Source organism: Haliaeetus leucocephalus, unplaced genomic scaffold (assembly GCF_000737465.1).
Source record: "Haliaeetus leucocephalus isolate CR32 unplaced genomic scaffold, Haliaeetus_leucocephalus-4.0 Scaffold51, whole genome shotgun sequence".
NCBI lineage: Eukaryota > Metazoa > Chordata > Aves > Accipitriformes > Accipitridae > Haliaeetus > Haliaeetus leucocephalus.
The window spans coordinates 664,781-691,222 of NW_010972487.1; the positions used below are offsets into that span (position 1 = coordinate 664,781).

At 42.2% G+C, this 26,442-nt stretch overlaps 1 protein-coding gene across 1 annotated transcript; it reads right to left on the reverse strand.

The window, feature by feature from the left end:
* Positions 1–2,301: 2,301 nt before the first annotated feature.
* LOC104837888 (neuropeptide-like protein C4orf48 homolog) lies at positions 2,302–11,996 on the reverse strand. Its single transcript, XM_010577314.1, has 4 exons — positions 11,924–11,996; positions 10,595–10,737; positions 8,693–8,781; positions 2,302–2,828 (listed from the first exon to the last, which is right to left on the reverse strand). Exons 2-4 carry the CDS (start codon positions 10,716–10,718, stop codon positions 2,757–2,759), a joined length of 285 nt encoding a protein of 94 aa, XP_010575616.1. The 5' UTR covers positions 10,719–10,737; positions 11,924–11,996; the 3' UTR covers positions 2,302–2,756.
* Positions 11,997–26,442: the final 14,446 nt, after the last annotated feature.

The following is a 26,442-nucleotide window of genomic DNA, read 5'->3' on the forward strand; positions in this document are numbered from 1 at the left end:
CATATTAGCTGTCTTCTGCCCTCCTGCTATTTTGGTGGTTTTGAACAAGAGGTAATACAAGAACAGTCATTCAACTAAAGGAAAATAGGTAAGGTGGGCTTTAAAGGACAATACAGCAATTTCTGCTAGGAAATTCCTGATTCTAATGGATCTTCTGCAGACTGAAAGGAATCTTTAATTTTTCAGATTCTGAGGAAGAGAATGAGAAAGTTATTCCCCTTTCCCCATCTATCCCCCTCCTGGCTGTTTTCTCGTGGGGCAACAGCTGTTACGTCCTGTGTTTCACTACCCCAATTCTGGCGATGTGAATCAGATGGTAGAGGTGTAGCAAAATCACTGAAGGAAAATACTTCCACATGGTCAGATTTTCTTTTGTTCAAGCCAGCGTCTGTGCAGACACCAAGGGAAAAATTCATCAAGATCTACATGTGTTTCCAGTTGTGCCAGAACATCTTATTACTCAACACCTGGCTAAAACAGCAGCTGACTATGGCCTGGTTCCTGTCCACACCTATAACAAACTGATGAGATTACAGCATCCTGGTGGACAGTCCACAGATTAACTCATCTTTGGGAGCAGTTTTCACCACCTGAACTGTTCTGGGACCTCCTCCAAGTTCTGCAATGGGAATGTTGGCTTCCCAGGTAAAAAGAAGCCCTTCTCCACAATGTCTCCCCTGGACAGGGAATGAGATACCGGTGTTGCTCAGCACCATGTTCACTCACTCCATGGTAAACTGAATTGCCACTCATTGCTCCTGCAGTGCTGCCAGTTGGATCTAAAGGGACTGCTGACCTGAGGAGTATCAGCCCCACCACCCACACTTGCAGTGACTACATACTGACCCATCAGGACGGGGGGCCAGGGGTTCACCGAGAAATCCCTGGGCCTAGAGAGAGGGCAATGCCAGACTGGAAGCGGGAATGGAGGTTGCACTGGAGACGAAAGCCAAGGCAGGTCCAGAGCAAAGCAGAGGAACAAAGCCAAGCTAGAACAAGATGGGATGACCCACGTGCAGCAAAAGCCAAGAAGCTCTGAGAAGGCATTCTACTACAGCCAGGATCAGTTGAAGCCCTCCAAAGGAGGCTTTGCTTCGAGAAGTCCAGAAAATGCTCTGCCATGGATGAGTAAAGACTGTTGCCCCTTCCCACTCTCTGGGAGTGGAGCTGCAGGTGAGGCTTGCAGTCACTCTTATTTTGCCAAGCAGCCAGATATGAGCAGTGCCAGCATCAGAATCCCCTCTCCAGTTCACACTGAGCTTCTGTGCTGGCATGTGTCCTGGTCCCACACAGAAGGGCATGTTGCATTTCTCAGTGTGCAGGAATTGGTTTTCCAAGCCCTGGACAGGTTTGGCAAGCCACTGAGGCTGCCTATCATGTTCTGCTACTCCCTCAGCTGTTTGTTACCATACCTGCAGCTGCACTGGCAGAGCAGTAATTGTGTGTCCTCTCTCATCCACTTCCAGCAAAGTACCACCAGTTTAGTTAGAGAAGTAAGGCCGCAGGCAGGCACTTTCTTCCAAATTCAGCTGAAGAGATTTTGGCCTTCAGATATCCATCTCCCATCCACTCCCCAAGCCAGGTTAGCACTCCACAGTCCCACTGTTGGAGTGGTTTGAGATGGCTCTAAATCACAGCAAACAAACAGAGCATCTACTCAAACTGCTCAGCCTAATTCAGACTTGTGAGTGAACACAGTATCTTAGAATAAAGTGGCAGAGTTGAGGATAAAAATCATCTTATTTTTCAGGTACACAACCCTTTCTTCATGCCTAAAACAAAAAGAGCAATTTTCAAAGGCAACTACAATGAAAGACCAAAACGTTCAGAGTTCAGTCCATCACAGAATGGACCAAATATGTGTGACCTAGCCACTGTGTTTCACCTGAAGTAAAATAAGGAGCACTCTCATCAAGAAACTTCTTGGCACTGCACAGAGCTTTCCTTCAATGTGATGTTGAGCAGCTGCTGGTGGTAGCACGCGGTACAGCTGGAACTGGCAAGGCTGCCTAGTCATACCCTTATTCTCCTTTTTCTACTCTATCCATTTGACCTGCTAAGATAAAGCTATTTAGAGATACAGTGGGTTAAGAATGGAGTGTCCAGGGAAGGAGGGGAAGAAACTAAAGGTTTTAATTAAGGAAGACAATACTCTTACGCAGGATACCAGAAAATTCAGCACTAAGTTATAAACTGTTTTGGTCCAATACAGAACACATATAACTCCTTATGACACATACCTCATTGCAGCTGACTGAACTACAACATGCCTGAATGTGGTCACAGTGCAGACAACAAACAGAAAAGAGTTCCGTCATCTTTAATACACAGGCAAAGCCTGGAGAGACCACAATTCCCTGTCTCAATATAACTGGGTATGTTGCCACAGAGATATGTTCATATTAGAGACAAAAAACAGCTGCAGGTGTCTCTAGAGCACTGCTGGCCATATTTATCTTGTGGTTTACACTTGGCCAACTCTGATTTAAAAATCAAAGCAGGTAAATTTTTCCCCCACTCTAGTACCAAGTAACAGATTTACTGAATTGAGCCCTTACTGGCAACCCAACGGATGTGAAAAGAAGGTACTCTTTTAAAAAAAAACAGAACAGACAAATACATAAGACACAGCCCCCCAGGTTCCTCAGTACATTGGGGCATACATGCTTGCAACATGAACTTCATAAAGCTGTATTTTATACAGCTGCATTTTAAAAACCGCTGAAGAGGTGATACTCCTAGCTGGCCTCCAGGATTCAGTTCAGCAGATTTGCAGTTACACAGTCGCACAGATTTCTCTTTTCCACCTGAAGAAGCAGAGTTTCTGTCTGTAAGAGTGGGGAACAAAAGCAACATCAAAAAAACAAGTGTCAGCACTGTAAAACTAATTAGCTCCAAAAGAAAAGTCCATTTTACTTTTGTTCTAAGATTTAGAATTGGTTGTGTGAAATGAGGCTTGAGGTAAAAATCAGAGCTATTGCTTACTGCTCTGCAAAATAATTTAGCTATTGCATGATTAACTGGCATACCAACATGGCAATACTTCCTGTGACATGGAGAAATTCAGTCCAGTAGACATTCATGTTTTTCACATTAGTACATTCAGTATGTGTCTGGGTCCTGTTATTTTTGTTTAAAGTTATTTGTCTTTCTTACAATCTTACTTCAACTGCACAAACTAGAGCATAAGCTCTCAAGTTCATGAGAGGCTTAAACCCCCCCCAAATGTGTCAGAAATTTTCTTTTTACTTAAAAACAGAGTAAAAAAATTAAATTAAATTTAGAGTATTACAGCATGGACTCACTGTTGAAAGTTATACAAAGTAAGGCATAATTTAATCATAGAATCACAGAATATCTCAAGTTGGAAGGGACCCGTAAGGATCATCAAGTCCAACTCCCTGCTCCTTGCAGGACTACCTAAAACTAAACCATATGACTAAAAGCATCATCCAGATGCTCCTTGAACTCTGACAGGCTTGGTGCCGTGACCACTTCCCTGGGGAGCCTGTTCCCATGACCGACCACCCCTCTCAGTGAAGAAATTTACTTCTCTTTTAACTTCTCCTGCTTCACTGTTGTTATTGTTAATATGCTGTTGGAGCCTAAAATAGACAATAGGTGCTGAGCTGGCATACGGCCATCACAGTTCAAACATGTGATGAGATTGCTGGCTTCTTTAAGGAAAGGAGTCCCAAACTGGTGAAAGCAGAGGTCCCCCAGTTGAACTGGGGTTCATCGATATCAGGAGATCATTGCTGCCCACAGGGATTTTCTGGAGCAACGAGGGTGAATTGAGAACTTCTCAGAACTGGAGCTGGGCATGATCAGAAAGGCGTGTACCCTCTCAGCCCACCTGTGTGAGAAGAGGCTGAGGACCAGGGAAGGGACAGCAGGGCTGCATAAGGGAAATTTGGGAATCCTTCCTCTCTAGCACACACACTTTGGTTTTCCCAGCTGTTTGGAGCACTTGTGGCTTCAGCAGATGCATGATGGAGCACAGAGCTGTTTGAAATCAACATCATATCTTCATCTCAGTTTGCCTACTATGAGCTGAAGCTGTATGTGAGAATCAGTCTGATCCAAGAGAGGACTTCCTCCTCACTGTCGTGGGACACACAACCTGCGGGAAGTCCACTCACCAAATTAATCCCCACTGGTGTAACCAGCTACACAAAAAAAGGGCATTATGAAGACTACCGGCTCTAAATGCCAGTGAAATCCACCCTTAATCTGCCTGTCTTGTGATTTTCGTATGAGATGGAATTGCCATGTGATTAAAGGCTGTGTTTTAAAAGCTGTGTTATCCATTGACCCACATCAGCTAAAGGCACATAGAGCAGAGCTGGGCTGAAGCATCCTGCTTACCGCCTGCCTTCTTAGTACACGAAAAGCTATCTATTATTGGTCAGGTTTTTTTCCCAGATGATAAATCACTAGACCCAGCCCTGTGGTTCTATATTAAATCAGGTATCGCTTTTGATTGTTTCAGCTACCCTGCAAAACTGGAAAGATCCGATCAGACTTTGCTAATAACCTAAAAGACACTCAATCACCACCACCTAACCATCTCCTTGACATAATTTGGAATGGTTTGAATAAGGGAGGTTGACAGCATGGCAATAGCTTTGCAGCTAAGCCCCAGGGCTGCTTACCATCTTATATATCTTTAATAACATTTTCAAGCCTTTGTTTTCACTTTCATGGGCACATCTAATTTAATGTGCTTTGAACATTCCAAATAACCATTGACAGCTTAGAAAGGAATAAAGAACAAAATGAATGGCACTAAATACAGCTTTGCTGACTGTTTTGTGAGCTTGATCACAAAACCATTTGCACAGAGATTTGTTATTATCCCCTGGTGGGTTAAAGCATGTTTTAAAAAAAAAACCAGAAAACCAAGAAACCAAAAAACCCAAGCAAGGCAGGGTCCAGATTCTGAACCTACAAAAAAGCTGGTAAGTTCCAACTAAAAATGCAGTTCCTGAGCTCTTTAAAGTTGTAATGTAATGTCCACTAGTTAACTCTGAAAAATGAGTTGGAATTTTGAAAATAAGTGTCTATAGTGCAGACTTACAGTGAACTGTTTAGCCCATGGACTGGATTTGTTTTACAGGATTTGTTTTATGGCCTGCTCCCTGCTGGCCTCTGTCTTGAGCAGCTTTTAGATGCAGTAGGGAGCTGGCTGTAAACTGGCTGAATGGTTTTGATGGTAGCAGCTCCTTCCCAGCAGTACAAGAACTCTCTCCCTAGTTCATGATCAGAGCTGCACCTGCCACATACTGCACGTTGGCTGAGTGGTGAATCACAGATATCCCCAGAAAAGATTGCCCGGAGTTGGTTACTGCTGTTAAAACAACTAATCCAGCCTGCAGCCTGCTCCAAGGGGCCAGCAGCAACGAAAGGGTGGAAAACAGTATGCAGGGGGGCAAACAGATCTGATACGTGCATGGGTAGTAGCCAGCCTCTTAGAGATGGTCTGTGACCCTTCTCTTACTGCATGAGTAAAATGCAGCCAGCCTGTCAATCAGTAAGTGATCATCACATCAGTGTAGGTTACAAACATGTCTAGCCTTGTAAAAGGAAGGAAATACAGCCCATGGTCCCCATAAAAGGTTATGTGACCTATGCTAGAGTCAGTTCACTCTGTGAGACACCATGCAGATCAACACAGGGCCAAATTAAGTGTGAAAACTCTTTGAGTTGTGCAATAAAACTATATGGTTTCCCCTGTACAGAACTGCAGGGTGAGATTTGCAGGAGGAATTAAATGGGAATTTCCTCTCTGAGCTTTTGGGAATCCCTCCCCCTCCAACACAGTTAGGAGCTGCTTAGTCATCATCTAAAAATCTTGCCTGCAAACAAAAGAGAGTTTTTCAAGGAAATGAGTGTCTCCAGTGGGAATATTAACAAAGGGAATTGTATTTTTGGAGACAGAAACATTTGCCCCGCTAAGCAGCAAAACAGACTAAAATAGTCAAATGTAAAATATATATGTAGCTGAAAGCAATTGTCTTAAAACTCCCAGTTTCCATCAAATTGGGCCACAGCTGAATAATAAAACTAGGAATTGAAACACCATAGAAGACAGTTCCAAGAAGTCCTCAACTATTAAATATTTCCATGTCTTTTGAAGATGTAGGCAGAATTCCTAGCTTAATGACTGAAATAGGCCTGTCCTAGTCCAGAGGCACTGAAGGATCTCAATATGGATTCAATTATTTAGATTTTAAAGTGATAAGGAAGTGATAGGTTTGTTTTGGTAAGAGTATATGATGGAGCCATATTTTCAGGCTTGCTGTCAAGTCTACAGCTCTGAAAGTCAATAATAGGACATTCCTCTCAACCTGTGGCGGTGCAGCTCCCTGGGGCCACTCTGAGATCTCAGGATAAGCTATGCATACTTTGGGAAAACCTCCCATTGTGCTGTTATCTTAATTACAAGTGCAGAGGCTTATGGGCACCAGGCACCCCCTGGCCACACCTGGACCATCCGCTGCCTGAATTGTGTATCCCAATGACTCGGCATGAATTGTGGCCAGAATGTAAAATAATGACCAAAGCCAATCATCTCGAGACCCTACAAATAGCGATCCAAGGAGATGTCTTTTGGGCTCTCCGGGACTGCAGCAGGCTGTGTGACCCAATATCTCCCCCTGAGCTGGGATGCCTCTCAGGGTAGATTTCATGAGGATTAAAAGATTGTCCATCAAAGATTTCACGAGGACTTAAGGGCCTGATTTCATGAGGTTTACTGACTGTCCGTTGATGAATGCTGGCACATAAAAGTGAGTAATTCATTAAACTCATGAAAGGGAAATTTTAATCATAGGTTAACCTCTGTGTGTTTCTTGCGGGGGGGCATAAAATTTGGTTCAGAACTCTTGTATCTGTGCATGTGTGCATTTGCAGTTTGGTTCGGAACTATTTGCCTGTCTCTGTGTGATTTTGTTTGGAACTATTTTGTCTGTATGTGTGGTTCAGAACCGTTTTATCTGTCTGTCTGTGCGTGTGATTTGATTTAACCTCCATCTGTGTGTGCAACCCTGCTGTAAGTTTTGGGTGATCCTTGCCATTTTCTAATCTTTAACTAAGTCGCAAATTTGATTGTAACAAATTCCATCGAATCACTCTGTTAAATTGGCTGATGATTAAGTACTGTTAAAATTATACAACCTAATCTTGTGATCTATCTCAAAAATATTAATAAATCCTAAATTGCTGCTAAACCAAAGCCGTGAAACAAAATCTCATTTGTGACACAACCAAACCTTTTTTGTTTGCTCATTTCCTCTCCTTGGTTGTCTGTTATTTTTATTTTTGAAAAAGTATTAAAATATAGTTGCTATCTTTGAGGCTCTTATTGCTACTCCTGCTTTGGATATCTGCATTTTATAAAGCTCCTCTCTTGGTCTGCAAGCTGTAGGAGTCATAAAGGTCACTGCCATAGCCAGACAACCCAAGAAGATTTTAGTAGTTGAGATATTTTTGAATAAAGATTTAGAAATTCTGGCAAAAAGTTCAAAGGTTTGTAAAAGAAGAAAAAGGTGTGCTAGAACCACTCTACAGCACAATCTGACCATTTTGTTTGGGCTGTATACAGTGCTCAGCAGATGTATTCATTAACGAGATTTCTTCATGAAGAAGCCCAAAATACATTTGACCTGTAATTATTGAACAGATTTTGTTTAATTGTAAATGTGCTACATAGCAATCTGGTTCTGCTGGAATGCTTGTTTTTTGTAGTATGTCACAATTCAAGGCACCTTCATTCCTGCACCTGCATTTTCACCTAAACATCATGGACCCTGCTCAGCGTTACTTCAAAACGTTCTTCAAAGATGCCAGGTCGCAGGCTTTGAACTGTGAACAACCTTGACCACAGATCAGAAAAGCAAAAAAGTTTGAGTGCCTTCTGTTCAAAAATCTGTGCAAGAATGTAGATATAGCACTTCAGCTAAAGGGTACGCAGGAGGTGGGGAAAAAGCTACCCTCCTGAGACACCGCTATCTGACAGCAGCTGGGATACAGCTAGTCACAGATTGCAGGTTGCAGTAGCAAGAGACAGATTCAACTTCCCTCACAGAAGGAAGATACCAACCTTGGCAAATTCTCCACACTGACTGCAAGCCAAACAAGTTTCATTCCCTATGCTGCTCTACTTTGTGGCATTTTTTATCATTATGGAATCAGAGCAATGTAAAAAGTATCTACAGGATGATGTTTCCTCCCTTAGCCCCTCACCAGGGGTAAAAGCATGTGCAGGGGAGTATTTTATTTTGGCAGGCTTTTTTTTTTTTTTTGAGGTGGCTCTCTCCTTTTGGGGGAATAAATATAAATGATGCTCTCACCTTTACTCCCCCTAACATAAAAACAAAGGTGTGTGCTCAGTATTTGGAATAAGATGAGAATAGCAGTGCTAATGGCGGTAACTCTGCAAGAGGATAGAGGGCTGAGGATTGTCAGTTCACTCCTTCCTAAACTTCCTAGTGTCCCTGATACCCCAAGGCAGAAGAATTCCACAGATTATTGAATAGAGAGGTGGAATGTAATTACCCAGCCTCACCTTAGAAGATAGGACAGTACAGTTGACTGAGTGTCTTGTGCAAAATCCATCCACCTTATCTACTTTTATCCACAGCATTTTCTTCCACATTAAAAGAAAAAAAGAAATTGAATGTTTCCTTACCCGTGTGTCTAGATTATATGCTGTCTTCTTTAAATCCTGCAGAGCCCTCTGCATGAACTCAAATGCATGGCAATCAACACAGGGACGACCTAGGGGAGCATTTAGTAGAGAATCATGACTATATGGCATGTAGTATTAAGCAGAAGGAATAAACAGTGATTTTGAGTATGAGGAAGAGCTACAGAAAAGAGTCCACAGAGTGAGTACTGATGTATGTACTCTTGAACAATCCAGGTTATTGTAAACGGTCCATCATGATGGTCTACCCAGTCTCTCAATGCCAAAAGAATTACTTCAACAAATTTTCATTAAAATTTTCTTCCTCCTTTATTGCTGTTCCCCTCGTCCTTCTCTTGTCACAGTTCATAGTGTGGAAACATTGAACCCATAACTTGAGTCTTTAATCTTCCTCCACCAATCCTGAGCACATTTCCAACCTCATCTTCAGATTTTCCAGGCTTTTCAGAAATTACCTCTGAAACCATGAACCTGTTCCCTGGAAAATCTTGCCTCCTAATCTCACAAACTTGAGCTCTAAATAGAAAGCTAATGGAATAAAATTGACTACAATATCACAAAGACAGATCACTTACTTAGCCTCTAACTTTGAATATGATACAGCTTTGTCCAAAGCTAGTGAAGCAAGTAGCAGATAAACACAATGCCCTGTTATTAGTGGGCATTGCTGATAAGCAGAACTGCTGCATTCTGGACTAATTGCAGTGTTTAAGATTAGTATTCCCATATCTAGATATCCAGACTGAAGGTCACAAGGCTTGCTTTGCCTTGATCATCATGTAACACAAAGCTGTGCTCTAACAGATAGCAGTACTGAGACAGAACAAATATAGACATGATGAAATGTCTTTGAATCATCAGGCTCTACATATGCTCTTATTTGCTTCTCAGTGCCTGTGCCTCTCTGACAACTTCATAGGAAATACTGCACAAGTGAGAAATTCTGAGCGCAGGTTTAGTTTGCTCTTTGAGGTCTGGTAAGGAAGAAAGGATGAAACCTAGAGTGATGTTGGAAAATCCTGCAGTGTCTGTCAGCCTATTTTGCAAACACTTGATATTTGACTGATTACTACCTCCCTCTGATAAGCTGGAGTATGAGCTTCCAGCTCATGATCTGTGTGCTAACCAGCAAACAGGAATCCTGCCTGCTGGAGAAAAGGAGTCTGCCAAATTCTTTAACTGGCTAAGAAAAAAAAAAAAAAAGAGATAAAAAATAAACATTGAGCAGTATTAAAGGCTTCCTCTCTCATTGTTGTACCACCACCCAACCTTAGTGTTATTATATTTGCACCAGACAAAAGGAGAGGACAGCATTTTCCACATCAAAAACTTCATGCAAGGACAGATCTGTCATTATGTTTATGACGTAAAATAAACTCAACACAGAGCAGCAAGGGAGAATTAGGTGGTTGAAGGCTGCAAGACTATGTGTTGACAAAGTGTGCTTTCTTGGCATCTTCATTGAGAGTTTTTTTAATAAAAACTACTGACTCTAATACAGTAGACATTACCAAGAATGAAAGATGTAACAAACAGTCAATGTCAGTTGAAAAAAGCAAGTCTCAATAATGTCTCTGAAAAGCAGACAGGGTGATTCCTGGCATAGAAAGGGCTAACACAATGAAAGGGCTGTACAAAAGAAAAGGTGCAGAACAGTGCCAGATTTTGGGTACAAACAAGACAGCAACAGGCAGGAGACAAGGGGAAGAGAATGGAGAGCCTTGGATGCAGGAGAAAAACAGCACTGGTATGCTATCAAGTAGTGGTTTTAAAACAACATAAGCAAGATATGTCCAAAATAGTTTGAATTATTTGGACAAGCTTCAGTGATGTGAAACCCTGCAACATTAAAACTACAGTACTATCTGTATGGGTGGTACGTACTTTCAGCTGGTATGGCTGTTCCCGCTTCTTGGTCAGATCTAACAGGCTCTGCAAGAAGCAGTGCAACGACAAAAACTAAAGGAACTGTAAGGACCGCTCTTCTCAGAAGGTGGGGTGCCAGCATCTTGGGAACGGGTGCTTCTCTGTTTACCAAGAGACATAAACAAGTTAGTGAGGAACATTACAGGTACAAGGGGGTTGTTACAAAGAACTTAAACGTTCCTGATGGCTAAAGCAGGACAACGTTCTGTCCCTTCCTGATTTTAAGTTGGTGCATGCTAAGCAAAAGATGTTGCGTAAGAACATCAAATCTGCATGTACTGAATGCAAGAGTACAGCATTCCTCAAAACAGCTTGTATTTTACATTTGGAAGGGCAATAGAGGGAGGCAGGAAAGGTTTTTCCCTATCTTCCACAAACACAGAACAGAACAAGCTTGCTCTTTGATATATGCAATCCACCGCTTCAAACACAGCTAATCTGAAGCTGCAAATTCTGCATGAACACTTGCAGCACGTGCAAACCAGCAATTCATCCTGGAAAGGAGCAGCGTTATACACATCCCCTTCCTGTGCACCTCAACCTAAACATTAGAGTAGGGGACAGTTCAGAAGCAAGACATACACATATACATGTAGAGTCACAGATATATTTGGGCCCACACCAAAAAAAGATCTTGTCATGTAATTCCTATAACCTCAGAACTGGATTTCCTATCCCTCCCACTATTTAGAAGTGATCTGATGTGATCCTTTTTCTTATTTCTACAATCCTTACAATAAAGGGATTAAAATCGTAACAGGAGGCTTGGGTTTTCTCTTTTAATTAATGGTGATCTGCAATCAGAGCAAGTACAAAGACACCAGGCTTTGCAACAGGATGCAGCAGAATGTCTGCAAGTAACAGTAAATTAGGATAATACCAGCCTCCTTTGAAAGTGCCTAACACAGGGGCCTCCTGGTCAGCAGGAGCAGAGGCTATCCTCACAGTTGACTACAAGTGCTACAAAGGTTCAACAAAATAAAGCAGATACGCTGTTAAACTTTTTCAGGGTACCTTACTCATCACCCACCCCAGCGTCAGCTCAGCTTCGTATGTGAGCCTCGCTGCAAAACAACTGCTCCCGGAGTGCAGCAATCACCTCAGATCACATCTAACTACTGCCTCTTAGTTATTCTGTGGGAATTTGCTATCTGCGAGAAATAATCATGACAGGCTTCAAGGGTGGTCTCTCTCTGCAGTGCAACTGGGAACGGAGACAGATCTGTGCATGGACTTCTGTGAAAGAGAAAAGTCACCCCCTCTAACAAAGGAAAAAAATATCAGTACCTGATCTCTCTCTTGTCTTTGTGATGGTCTCTTTGAAATGGCCGCTGCAAACTGCTAACAGAACAAGTGCAGCATTTCTGAGCATGTGCACTGTCTCTTTTTAACCTTCTCTGAAAGAGGTTATTACTATGGGGAGATTTCTGCCATGGCAACAATGCAGAGCACTGCAGCACACAGCACAGATTTAAAGAGGAACAGGCTGTGTCTCGTGGGTCTGGGGAAGGATTTTTCTGCTTTGACATGCGAGTTCCAGCAGTGACTTACCTGCTCTGTGCAAGGTTTTTAAAGCCAGGCCATTTGATTCATCTCTCTTGAAGTCTGCTGAATGGTTTTCCCGAAGTCTGCTCAGGTGGATGTGGTGCCTGATTCAAGCAACTTGCTTCCCTAGCGCCTGAAAATAACCATGACAAATTACACCTGCTTTATGAGAAACCAGGAAAAAACATGGGATCACACTCAGGAACCGCAGGACGTGTCACAGGTGAGACTTTGGTGAAGGCCAGGAATTGTTCAGCCCACAGTGTGGCATTTGAACGGTTCTGAGTTACAGGGTTCATACCCACTCATGCCTGCTTTCCTACGCGTTTCTGTGATCCCAGTCTCAGGACTGCCAGGAACACCTGCAGGAGCGCAGGCACTTAAACTCTGAGTGGGAACTTCAGTCCGAACTGAGAGTAAACTTCACGCCCTTTCCCAGCCTGTACCTCTGTTCCCCTTTCAGTGTCCCACAAGCCATACTCCAGAACAACACTGATGGCACTTGTGCTGAATGCAATACAATAATGGAGCACAGATGATAAAAGTGCTTTTGTCAAAGCAAAGCTAAGTTCAGGGGTCGCATTTCCCCCCCAAAACACATTGCCCATCACAAATTAGACACTAGCAGTTCTTGTTCCAGAGAGAGTGAGCATAGCTGAGGGCCGGCACAGAGCTGAGAAGCACGCACAGAACTTTACGTGGAAGGTGCTCTGTGTTTGCCTTAGCTGGTTCAATAGGGACTCAACCTTAAATGCTTTCATGGTGAAGGTTGGGGCACTCAGTGTCCAGGAAGGTCAGGCACACAACCTTTTATTTTTTTCATGAGCAGAAACTCCTTCTCAGAATTATGACTAAATTGCTGGCTAACATTTTTCTTTTCAACATGCTCTACAACCTGTGTCTACTGTGCAGCCCTAGGGGAATGGTTTGCTCCCATTAGTTCATCTTTTTAAGTAAGATGCTAAGATTTCAAGGTTGTTCAGTGTGTAACTATGATGCTATATGAAGTTACAGCATCCACGAGCAGAGTCAAGAGGGGATTAATTATAGTACTGCCATCTTTATGCATCACAAAAACAGAAAGAAGGGGAAAATAATTTTTAGAGACTGTTCTTTTGGGCACAAAAGATTTAGCATTTCTTGCAGAGATAACCATACAGGATTTCATCTGATTAAGTATCTGTCTATACACAAATTACAAATGCAGAACTTTATTCATGATCATTCTCAGCCATCTAATCTCACACCTTGGCCTCTCTTCATGATAAATAACATAGATATTCACATATGTATATGCGCGCACACACACACACACACATATATCTAATATATGCCTTTTCTTAACCTGTGCTCTTGATCATTCCCAGTAAATCTTACCCTGTTCTCCCGAACCCTGTCCTTTTTCTATCAAAACAGGGACACCAAGCAGCCAGCCCTGGTAGCTTGGGTGTTATCACTGATTCATTCTTCTAGACCCATACAATGGGCTTCTGACTCCACAAAATACAATTTTAAGAATCTGTTTCTGCCATTCTCAGCTGGCAAATTCCTTGCTCTAACCACCTCATACCAGCTACTGTGACCTCCCTTGTTTAGCCTTGCCCTGAATCTACTTGTCCTGCAAGGAACAACTTCCTTTTTAGTGTTTTAGCCACATTTTCTCTTTATTCACTTCTCCTCACTCTGTACTTTGTTAAGCACCAGCTTTTCTCTTCACTGAAGCTAATATTTTCTCAACTGGAAAGTATCAGTTCACCAAGGAGGATACTTTCCACAGAGGAGGTAGACACCCCATTTTAGGATTTTTTTTATTTGAAAAATGTTTTGAAAAAAATTATTTTGACAATTTTCAAATTGATAATTTCTGGCTTTCTGCTTCAAAATTATTTCCTTTTTAAACCTAAGCTTAACAGAGTAAAAATACACTTCATACTCAGTTCACGGAATTGCAGAGTGGGAGCAGCTCTTATCTTAAGGGTATCAGGGTGCATCCCCACCAGAACATTACAACCTCAATAAAATCTTTCTTACTGTTATTTCCTTTATGTATGAAGTGTGGGTGGTACAGATGCTAGCCCTAGGGCACCCCAGAACTGGAAGTAGAGACCAGAACTGGGACTACACAGCACATGTACAATAGCCCTCAGCGGCGATTTCACTGGCGTGCCCAAAGTTGCAGTGGTGGTCATGCAGCACCTCGGGCTGAGTGTGAATAGTGACATTTGGGTGAAAGCTGGAATGTCCTGACTCCCCAGCTGCCTGGTGGGATCATTCATGAGATAAGCACAGAGAATTTATAGTTTCTTTTTATGATGGAGTCGAACACAATGGATTTTTTTTCCAAGATCCCCACCAGCTAAAAAACATCAAAGCACTGTTTCTGAGATTTCAATTTTTCATCTTGATAGCACATGTTTTGATACTATAAATATTTCTGTGGGATTGGGAGAAAAGCTCAAGCCTTTACCTCTAAGCCTCTTCACTGCTTGGTCTCTCCTTGGCTCTTAAATCTAATACTTTGTCACAGCAGAAAACTTTCTTTCCTCACTAAAGATAACAGATTCTGTCACATCTCCTGCAGACACTTTTATGCTTTCTCACAGCCTGCCCTCTAAATCATGGTAAAAATCTCCCCACAAGGTACCATCTTGTCTTCCATCAAATCCTCTTTTAAGATTTACCTCTGCCACGAATCCTACAAAGCACTGCTGCCTGGCAGAAGCTGGAGAGGAAGCTGGCTGTGACTGCTGATGGTATGCAAATGTGCTCGTTATACCAATATCTCACTGCCTCACACTTCTCGCTGAGTCCCCCCTTGTCATCCTGCTGTAATCCTGAGCTGCGATAGCTTCAGGGCAGGGGCTGTGTTTGCACTTGTTGGCGCAGCACCACGAGGCTGGAGTGTTGATTGAGGCCTTCAGGCATATGTGATGAATAATAATGCCAAACTACCTAAAGCTGATCACATTATCCCACACTCTGATATATGAGCTATTCATAGAGCAAGCCTCTTATTCTTTTCCTTCCAATTTAAAGGTCTTGGGAAGTGTCAGAGTGACCAGATTAAGAAATGAAGCCCTCCTTTGTTCCCTGAACAGGTCTTGTGTATTTTGGTAGTAGCGAATAATTGAAATTGTTCCTCCTTCCATTTTCTCCACCAGTAATTTTAGGAATAATTTCCTTGTCAGTAACTCTGATTCCTGCAGTCCCTATCTGTCAGAGTATGGCTCATCTGAAATCATTCTAGGCCCCAAAAGTCTTGAGTTTCAGTGCAACGCTAAGGCTGGGCTCATGTCCAAGTCTGAAGTTTCCACACAGCTCTTAGGGACACCTGCATTGTCAGAACTACTTACTGCTTTTTGGATGAGATGCTAAACTGAGGTCAAATCTTTCAGCATCTCTCTTGATTTTGAGTTGAGAAGCATTTAAAAATCCCATGGCAATATTCAGGAAGGGCTAGCACTAGCTGAGCTATCCTTGGCTTGCACTGCCCCTATCCACCCTCCTGGACACACATCTTTGGGGAAATAAGCTGTGTTCCAAGCTGTGCTTGAGCTATTTCTAGGTACATAATAGTTGCAACTTTAACTAGTTTGCTAAGTCCACAGGGATGTCTTACGTACTTTGCAGCAACTATACTAATATGCACGCATATGAATGGGCGTTGAGCTGGAGGGGAACAAACTGCTATCTTTACAAGCTTCCCATTCTAGAATCAGACTTCAGAGTCCAGGGGCCTCTTCTAACATGGGTGGCCTAGAAAAGAGAACTCTCAGCTGAGCAGCAGTGCACCATTAGCCAGTTTCCTTGCAAAGACTGCCTTGAAAACTAGCAACTGAGGAAAATAAAGGAAACAAGCTAAAATTAGAAGCTTATCAATGACCCTTCTACCCCCAGCAGATGTTTATTATCCAAAGTCTGCATAAAGACTCTCAAACTTCAGAATCCAGAAGAGCCATTGTCAGGGAGCTCCAGATCCATTCCTTGCTCTAGGAATCAACTGCTTTGCAGTCAGTTACCTGAGACTGATCCAGGGTGACTTTTATGACAGCAATACTTGGATCTCATTGATGATCAATAATTCTGACATTAATATCTCTACGATTTAATGAATTAAAGATGGATGTACCTTCACACATCTATGTTTGAAAACAGTGTCTTTCACCTGAGTTTGTGTTTACAAGATATTTGCAAGCTGACAGATGCAGCTTCTCCTTTTTACAATTTTCTTCTCCCTTCTACAATGACAGTGCTACAGAATGTAAGCTGGTTAGTGCAGTACTATCCTGATGTTGCACTAACTGTGACTGCACAGTTTCCAGCTAGGAGTTTACTTTTGTCTGCCTTCAAAATACCCTGTGAATGAATTCCTCATTTGTGACCCAGGTATGTTTTTAGACACTAGCCAGTGACAAATGAGCAATTAGTGTTCCTTAAGTATCATTAGAGTGGTCACAATCTTGGCTGAGATGCTAGAAAACAGACCAGAACCACCCCTGCTAAAAGCATGGCTAGTTACCGCATAAATGACTGAGTCAAGTATCAGTGATAAGAGCTGGGACAGACTCCCATGGTCAGGAGGTCTAGAACTCAATCTAGGCAGGGATCAAGTTCTAACACACACTCATTGACAGATTACACTCCCTGAGTCCTCAAGCTCACCTGGTTATCATTCTAGAAGGGAGACACAGTGACCACAAGGGCAGAATGGGTTATTTGTTCCTTGGAGAACTTTTTCTAACTGTTGGCAAAAAAAAAAAAAAAAAGTGGGTCTACAACCCTCAAAACAACAGATTGGGTTCTTCTTCTGAAAGAAAAATCATGAACAATCCTATGTCAGTCTTCTCATTTACTAAGTTACAGTTAGTAGTATCAACTACTGTCAACCTCTGTTAGCACTCCAATGCCAAACGTGCTGCCCAAATGCAGTGCAGGACACTTCCCACGCTGGAGGTGGTTGCCTTCCTATGTTCTGACATCCAGGCTTGGTTTCTAAGCAATGCATTCTTTCATTTCTAGCATCCTGGGAATTACCTTTGTTTTCTTCTGCACTTGTCCTCCTGGCTATGTTACTGGCTTTCACTGCTCACTGTTGTATATCACATGAATGTATGCAGAAAGACAGCATCTAGGCTCTAGCTAGTATAAGATCCTCATCTAGTTTTAGGCAACCAAATCCATGGCAGCTCTGGTTTAAGACTGTTCACTTCCAACACCTGTTAGAATACGCAAGGCAGTATCTCATGCCCCAGCAATATCAAACTCATCTTACGAAACACAGCGGTAGTTCTGCAGCTCTGAGACTATGCAGAATACACTTTAAGAGAGCTGAGAACAAATCAGTCTTGTTGAGGGCATTTGTCTGCACAAGTAGCTTCAGAAGAAATATGGTGAATCCAGAGTCTGATCAGAATTAGAAAATGCTGCAAAATCTTCCACTCAATAAAAGCCTTTCAATATCCAGCAATCTCCCAGGAGGTTGAAATGCTGAAATGCTCCACTGAAATGCTGCTTTTTCTCCTGAACTCTTTCTAATCTCCACATCTACTTTCTCAAAAAGCAACAAAAATCCCTACCATGGGCAAAAAAGTGTATTCTAAGGCAACGAGGATGTAGAAGGGAAACAAATATGCCATGATAATAGGTATATTAAAAAAAATCTAAAACAGACAGATATATATTATTTTAAGGTCACGCTGGATCTGACTTTGAGCAACCTGATCTACAGAGAGATGTCCCTGCCCATGGTAGGGGGGCTGGACTAGATCTTTAAAGGTCCCTTCCAACCCAAACCATCCTATGGTTCTATGATTAATAGATGGCAGAAAATCTTAGAAAACTGAAAAGCCAGGAAAAGGAATATTTTCCTCTTATGGACAAAAAATAATAAGCTGCCCATCCATTCAAGAAAACTCTTTGTACTCCCATCCCTCTCCATGAAAGGGCAAAGATTCATCTATAACTCATTTACTGATATGAGAAGGAGATAACGATAAATCTAATTTTGTCAAGTAGGCTGAAGGACATGTAGGGAGCAGCCCCACATACAGGTCAGATTGAAGGGAGATTTCCTTTTGTGGAGAAAAGAGCAAGGACGGTCATGCAGGATACAGACAAAAGTGGGGAGCTGAAGTTAACATAGCCACAAAGCAAAAGTGGTATGAGATAAGAAAGTAGGTTGGGTAGGGGAGAGAAGAAGAAGAGCTAGTTTAGCTGGAAAAGTGGGGGAAAGATCCATTTTCTTAAACCTTTCAAGTCCTCAGACAAGATTGGTGCAATTGTGATGAACAAGAATGCTTTATATTTGGAGGTGGACAACAAACAATTTTTTTTCTAGATCCTCTAAAAAATGTCAGTTGTGATATACAGCACTGAGGAAGAAATGGATATCCTGACTTTGAAGGTCTAGAACTGATGCATGAACTACAAAGTGTTGCTCAAGGGATGTAGACATCACGGTGACACATCATAAGGAATGGGACGTCATCATGCAATTTTGTTGCATGGGGTACTCTCTAGATATGTCCCATTACCATGACTTCTGTGGATTACTGTTTTTAGAAATTTAAACCTCAGCAAATCAAGAAAAACAGGATTTTCACTGTTATGCTGGAATCCAGAACTGTCAGAAAGCCATAAGCATGTCTGTCTGATAGGTGAATCTGCCTGCCAAAACAGCTGAATGCTTCTTCCAAAACTCAGCACTGCCTGAGTGGGAGTTGGACAGGTGCTTATACAATTTTAATAGCTTGAAATAGTGCTCATGTTTAAAAGCAGGAGCAGGTTATTTACAGTGCAGCCAGATCTTCAAGGTGAGGAGGAAGAGAAATCACGGAAGATATTTACTGAGTGCTTAGAGATGTGCACAGGACAGTGTGGCAGCTGAGAGAAAAGGAAAGAGGTGTCTGTCAGCTAAGCTCTTCCCTTTCTTACTTTGCCTCTGCTCCTTTCATGTATTCCTCTTCTCTCTTCCACAGTTTCTACCGTAATTATTCATTCTCTCCACCTCTGACTCGGTTCTTTGTCCCCCATTTGACATCCTTTGTTCTCTCAGCCCCTGATACTCTCCTGCAATCCGATGCTCAGCTACAGTGTGTGAATGGTGACCCCCAGCTTGGGCCCTCAGCTGTCTGAGTGCAGTTTAGTGACCCTCCAAAGAAATAGTTGCTTGTGCACCTCTCCACTGCCTTATCCCTCTGCCAAAATGCTGTTCTCTAGAAAGATGGCTGGAGCAAACACATTGGCTTCTCATCCCCTCGTAGTTGATAGTCTGGCATACTATGCCAGAACAGATCATAGAGAGCTTTGTAAAGGGCAACGTGGAGTGTCACTGAATGACTACACGCTTGTCCCATCTGCCAGAATTAGCATCAGCTCAGCTGCTTTCTGCTCCTAACACAGCAAGCTCCAAGCAGTGCAGACTGTAAACAAAGACGTAATTGAACATAAAACAAAGAGAGACTCCCGGTTTTAAAAGTCATGTAACTACCCTGAGAACTTCAAACATGCGTGGAAGTCTCTCAAAATACTGCGGAGATAGTCACTGGCATAGTTTCCCCAAGATCAGTCAATAAGGCAATGTGGGTACTGGGACTGCGCTGAAACAGTGTATATCAGCTATTTGGGGACAGTAAGACACAAACATACACTTTTTAAAAAAGGAAGTATATATAGTGTTATAGGCAAGGAAGGGCTGGGAGAAAAATCTATCCAATCCATCCCCCCCAAAATAACAACTGGCTCCAAGTCGAACCCTCAGCCATTAGCAAGAGGCCCTAAAGTGCTGAAAAGGCCCTCACTAGAGGTTCTCCACCTTTTCCACACTGAGGCCCATTTGTGTTTTCTAGGACTTTCTACTTATTTTTTAGGGATATAGGAGAGACAAGGCAGTAACCACCCAGTTATTCCTCTTCATTCCTTCTGGATAAGGAGTCTGCAACAGGGAGGAGCGCCCTGTCCCCAGGAATGTGGGCAGCCCACAGCACCATCCTGCATTATTTTAAGTGCTATGTTTGAATCTGTGATAATGCACAAACTACTTCTCATCTCCACATCTCAAAGAAGGAAAGAAAAGAACAAGGCAGAGCTCTCAGTTGCATAAATAATTTTCTCTTGCCAAGGAAATCTTCTCTGGGCAAGCATCCTGCATTTTTATCCCAGAGAGCAGCATCCTCTCCTCAGAAAGCAGGTGTCTTTAACTTAGTTTCCCACTACATTCTGGAAATTGCATCAGGAGGGAGAAAAAAGAGATTATGTGAGGGTTAAAAGATCCAGTTTTTCAAAGCATAAAATCCTGCAACGTCTATTGTAATAGTGCACTTGTGATACACTAATTTTGCTAATATGAGCAGCCACCTCTCAAGAGATACTGTCTAATCTAATACGACCCTGAATCACTATGGGGCAATGGGTTCACATCTAGGGCATGTGGTTGTCATATGGGGAGATTTTTTAATAAGCAATTCGAAATAAATATTTTTCAAGATTTAAAAAAAAACACATTCTAGTGGATTTATGTCAACTTTACAATATAGTTGAGGCAAAGAAAGGTTTTCAAGTAACATTAGATGAAGTATCCTTTTTGACAAAGAGGTACCAGGGCTCCCTGGAGTGTTTGAAAAAACATGCACTATGCATGGCAGATAAACGTGGCTACAGTGTACTGGATTGTTAAGGCTGAATTACAACTTTTATTGTGATCCTCACTTAACCTCTCCAATTGCTAATTTTTTCATACACTGTCCTGGAACAGAAGTTAATTTAGGGAAAGCACTTTAAACAGAATTGATGCACCGGTGTGAGAACAAAACAAGCCTACCATTCCTTGTTGGTTCCCGTGGGTTTTTTTGAGACTGAAACATTCCCACTTGGCTCAGCTGTTTTTGTATTTAAATTTGAATGGTTTTGAGTCAAAAACAAAGAACATCTGTTAGGCAATTTTAAAGCTAGAAGTATTTAACATTTTTCCCTTGATGTGCACGATTTGATTCACTGCCCTGTTGTATTGATATTACTGGAGGGGCTTCACACATCGTTTAGAAGACAGATCAGCAATGCAGGACACCCAAGATGGCAAGCGGGCAGACAGCATGCTGTTGGGCTGGTGCAGGGCCAGGAGCCACAGCTTCTTTAGAGAGGCATTTGTGAGAGGCAGTAGCTGTCAGCTCCTGGTACAAACTGAGTTCTGAGCTCAGCAAGAGCTGCTGCCTTCCAGAGAGGAAAAGTACCTCCCATTAACCAACCAGTTGCAGGACCTTATTTCCTTGAGAGGCAGGATGACCTGGTTCCAGCCAGGTTTCTACAGGAATACATACCCTCTTTTTGAGGAGAGAAAAATGAAGCACTTACAGACCAGCAGAATGTAGCCCTCTTTATCCTGAACCTCAGGAGTGTCTCTCCTCATTATTATCACTTAGACCTGCAAAACTGTTTTTCTGCTCCAGGCTTGCTGGGGAAAAAAAAAAAAAGCATACACATATTGTGAAATTTAAAAACTCTGAAAGAGAGGGAAATATTTGCTGTTTTACTATCACTTATTTTATTGGTTGGACTGTTTCTGCTTAGTCAACTATTTTATTTATTGGAGAAAGTGTCAGATATATTTTTTTAAAAGGCTGCAATTAAGCACAGTCAGGAGTCATTAGATTATTCAAAAAGCCTGCTGCTTCCCATTAACTAACAGCAACTACCAAAACAAGAGGGGATTTTATGGACTAGGCCTAGCTCTAAGTGTAAAAGTATCTTGGAGGGCAAAAGCACACACTATACTTGGAAATCCCATCTTTATGCTATAGAATGCTGTACATGGCAATTAGTTCCTTCCAAGCTGGAGCTGAAAATTGCCTCTTTCTACACACCGAAATTAACAGAGGATTAAACTCACCTTTTGCATAAAAACGGGCTTTGAAGATTGATTATGCCATGAGTCACCTTTTATCTTGAGATCAGCTGCTTAAATCTGATGCAGGTTGTGCTTTTTTGCTAGCACTTTTTATCTAGGCGGAAAAGAGACTGGATATTGTGGTGTGGGATGTTTCTGAATCAGTGAATTCCGGCTTTTCTATCTTCTAACCAGTGTTAAATTGCAAATGTCATTGGAGAAAAAAAGGAGGATATAAAGGTAGCAGAAATGGTAACTCTCCAGAATAAACAAAATACAGTCTTAAGAACCCATCTTCATCTAAGACAGACAAATGTTAAAAAATACCTTTGTTGCACCAGCAAAAAAAAAGCCATAAGAAAATGTTTGGGCGCTGTTCATGTCACACCATACTATGTTGGCATTTCCATTTGACATGCAGACTTGTCAGTTTTGAGCGTAGCTGTGAACTACAGATGCTTTTAAAATAAGAGATAGAGGAAAATAGATTCCCATTCAAAATAGAACCTGTGCTGAATGTCTATTCCAGGTCTAAAAAGGTCTGAGATTTACTAGTCATACAGACAATTTTCCAGCTGCACTAACAGTGAGGGAGGGAGAGAACATACTGAGGTGCTCAGTCCTTTATCTTTTCAAGCTGGTTTTGAAATGTCTGAACAGAAATATTTCTTCTGTTTCTAGAGACCAGCTGTTCAACAAGAGATGGGAAATGGAGGGAGCAACAGACAAGCAGCTTTGAAATCTGCTCATATTGGCATGGCTGAATTGAATTAACTCATCCCTTGGCTGACAGCATGTAAAATATAAGACAATTTAGAGAGGATTTTCCCACCTGTGCATTTGTAAGTACGTAGCAGAAAATTAGTTACAGTCCCTTTTTGCTGTCTCTCCAATGCTAGACATTAAACCAAGTGTGACTGGCGAGGGGCATCCTTCATTCTGGGTAACAGACTTGCAGTGGCCGGGGCTCACCATGTGTGCCACCTTTTGCTGGTTATCATCTCCAGGAGCCAACGCTGACGTTGTGGAAAGGTGACTGAACTGAGGCCAGATTAAATAGGAAGGCAAGTTGCAGGCACTGACAGGCCAGGAGCAGCCACTCACACAATAGACAGCAACAGAAATACTGCACAGCAAACCACCCACCCGCTGCTGTGCTGCTGAAGAGCATCTTGATACAAGCACCACATCAAAATTCTCCAGCCTCCCTCAAAGCCATCTCTACTTATGACAGAGCCAGACTAAAGCCTGGAAATTCTCCTCCATATGTGCTTTTACATGGCCTCGTTGCTATGTATATTTTTTATTTTGCATTCATGTGCTGGGCTAACATCACATAAAATTCTCAAATAACCATTGTTGTTCCTCTTCTACTCTTAAGAGGGAGCATGTGAGCTTTGAGGAGCTTTTTTAGTTAAGTGTATGATGCTTCTGTGTCAGAGACAGCAGGCCAAAAACTTGCTCTTCCATTTGGAGGGATGAGTAATAATTTAAGATGATCCTTAATATCTAGAAGAGTTGTGTCTTCAGTCTGGGAGCTACTCACCAAAAATGCATCTTTGCTGGCAGTTATGACTGAGATGAAGGATCACATGCTCTCAGCCACCCAAGCAACCTTCCCTCCATCTGTATCTTGCTTGTCAGCACCAGCTTCCACATCGTTCTCCTTAATCATCCATCCAGCTCTATCTATAAAGTGTCTTTCTCCATTAAGTCTGATCTCTAGTTATGGACAGCACAGACAGGAGGTATGGTGCCATGTGGGATGCTGCTCACCACTACCCATACTTGCAAGCTGGAGCACCCAGATGAACTAAGTACTTCACAAAAGCTTCTGGACTCAGACGGGGTGGCTGCTGAGGCTTGTACTTAGGGCATTTCTTCATAGGCATCTACTGAGTTGGGGCTTGAAAATGACCCTAAAATTTTCTGTAATTATCAGACATATTCTCATGCTTTCTGTGCATCTATTCTCCAGCTGGCAAATGGGGCTAACTGAAGTTCTCAACTCTCTCTCATTGAAAGGCTTTATTTACCCTTGTGGTAAAAATCTTCATAGTGCCTCAGGAACTCCAGCCAACATCCCAGAGCAGTGTCATTTACAGTTGCCTGGCCAAGCCAAGGAGCAGCAGGGAAATCATGACTGAGACCCTGAGTTTGAGTATGGGAAGCCAGTGTAAAGAGCAGGAATCAGTTTGATATGCATGGGGGTGTTTTGAGTTGTTAAGGACACACACTGCAGTGTTCTGTAGCAGTCATGTTTCCTGAGGACTTGTGGCATCGTGCCAAGTATACAGGACCCCTGCAGATCTGAGAGCAGGTTATGTTTCAGAAGCTTTCCTCTGCCTCCAGATCTCTTCACCTGCCAAAATGGGAAATGGGTGTATCTGGGCATCTTTCCAGAAGCCTCTGAATTAATGCACTCATGCAGCAAAACTCAACTGGTACATTCATGTCCTTTTCACCTTGGTATTTCACTGCATAAAGTATTTGCCCTACCTTTGCTGCTCCTTTGGATGCCCACTGGCCTCTTGTCCGTTTACCAAAGCAGGAAGTACCTAAGTATGAACAAAACTGATTTTAAGTCTGACATATCATTAGTATCTGCCAGATACTGTCGGCTCTGGCTTCTTAACAATCATTACTGTTAATAAAAGTGTTAAGCTCTATAGACAGGTGTCCCTTCTGAAGTTACACCACTGAGCTGAAATTTAACCCTTCACATTTCCAAGAGTCAATCAGGCTGTCATTGAAACAATGGAATAAAATCGCCAGTCCTTGATCTATTCCTGTTTCTATTTAAAGGTGACAAACAGTTGATTTCACATAAGATCTCATCAGCGTTCCTTAGTCAGCATGATTGTTCTGAACTTCCTGGCATTCCGACAAACTGAGCAAGTAAGGTCATTTAGGAGCTTAGAGCTAGGATGGATGGAAAGGGAAAGTAGACAATATGCTGCCACCTTTTGGTTATAGAAATGAGAACAGGTATTATCTGGACAGATCTATCTAGTGGAAATTAAAACACATCTATGCTTGTTTTCTGTAATAAACAAACTGAAAGTCCATATAGTGCGAGATGCATCCCTTCATGTTCTAAACTGTTGCTATGAGCTTAGCTCACATATTTCATATTTGTTCAGTCTTGTATGGGCTAATTAATAATTATCAATCAATAATTAATGATTTCTCTCATTTAAAACATATAGGGTTGAGTTCACTCACCTAAAACTAATGCTTTGCATCACTAAACTGATTTGAGGAACATAGCTGCAGAAATAAAAGGTACAAGATCTCATGCATTAGTAGCTTGTAAAAGTAAGTTACTGCATGTCATAACTCCCATGTGGCTATTTATATGGACACACATAGTTAAGGCAGCCTGACACTTTCATTAATAAATAGGTTCGTTATCAGTACAATCAGTACGTTACAACTTTTAACCTTAACTGTTCAAGTGAGATTTTCTGTGCTGGCTGACTGCTGAGGACCTGAAGGGTATTTTGTTTGCTTGTTTATTAAAACGTTGGTTCAGCTGTCTGTGAGAATAAAAGATGGAAGAATGCCCATCTTAATAAAAGAAATGCAAGATTGTTCTGTTAAAAAGTTTGTGCACCTTCTAGTTTGATGCAGAGCCTTGAAATTTAACAGAGGAGCTATCTGTATCAGGGATATGTTTCTCACTGCTCCTATGAGTCACTGCACAAATTTGTGCCAGGCAATAAGCCTTTGAAAATCTCAGTTCAAGTATGTTCTGTAAAGACCTATGGGAGCTTGTGAGCTCAAGTCCATGAATGTTACTCTCAAGCTCCCAGGTGCCAGAGGCTCTTTACATTTACTGCACATACAGATTCATTGAGTGTGCCTCATCCTGGGGCACAAAAATCCATCAAACACTCGATCTTCTGTTTCTCAGTGCTGGCACTGAGTTCTCAATCTTTTCTCCTGGCATATCGGTAATGCCACAGGGGATCCTGTCTGCCTGTACTGCAGAAGGGACAGGAATTCTCCAAGCACCATCGAAGCAGTGTTGATAGGCCTGTAATGCCCTATAGCAGCGACACATTTGTCCTTGAGACCTGAAGCCCTTGATAGTCTGCAAGATCTAGCTCTGGGAGTACTTGATGGGGTGCTGAAGGTGCCTCAGGTGGAACTCCAGGACAATATACACTAAAGGTGTCTGGCCATGAGATCACCTTACAGGGCACTGCTCATGCAACCTGTGCAGACTGCACTTTGGTGCACCTTCCACCTGGAGTAGCCCCAGTCACTCAACCATGAGCAAAGCTGTGCAGCAGACCTGAAATAGGCCCTTGTGCCACATCATGCCGTTGTTACACTTCACACATGGGTGCTTATGCAAAATGTCCCTGTCTCAGGA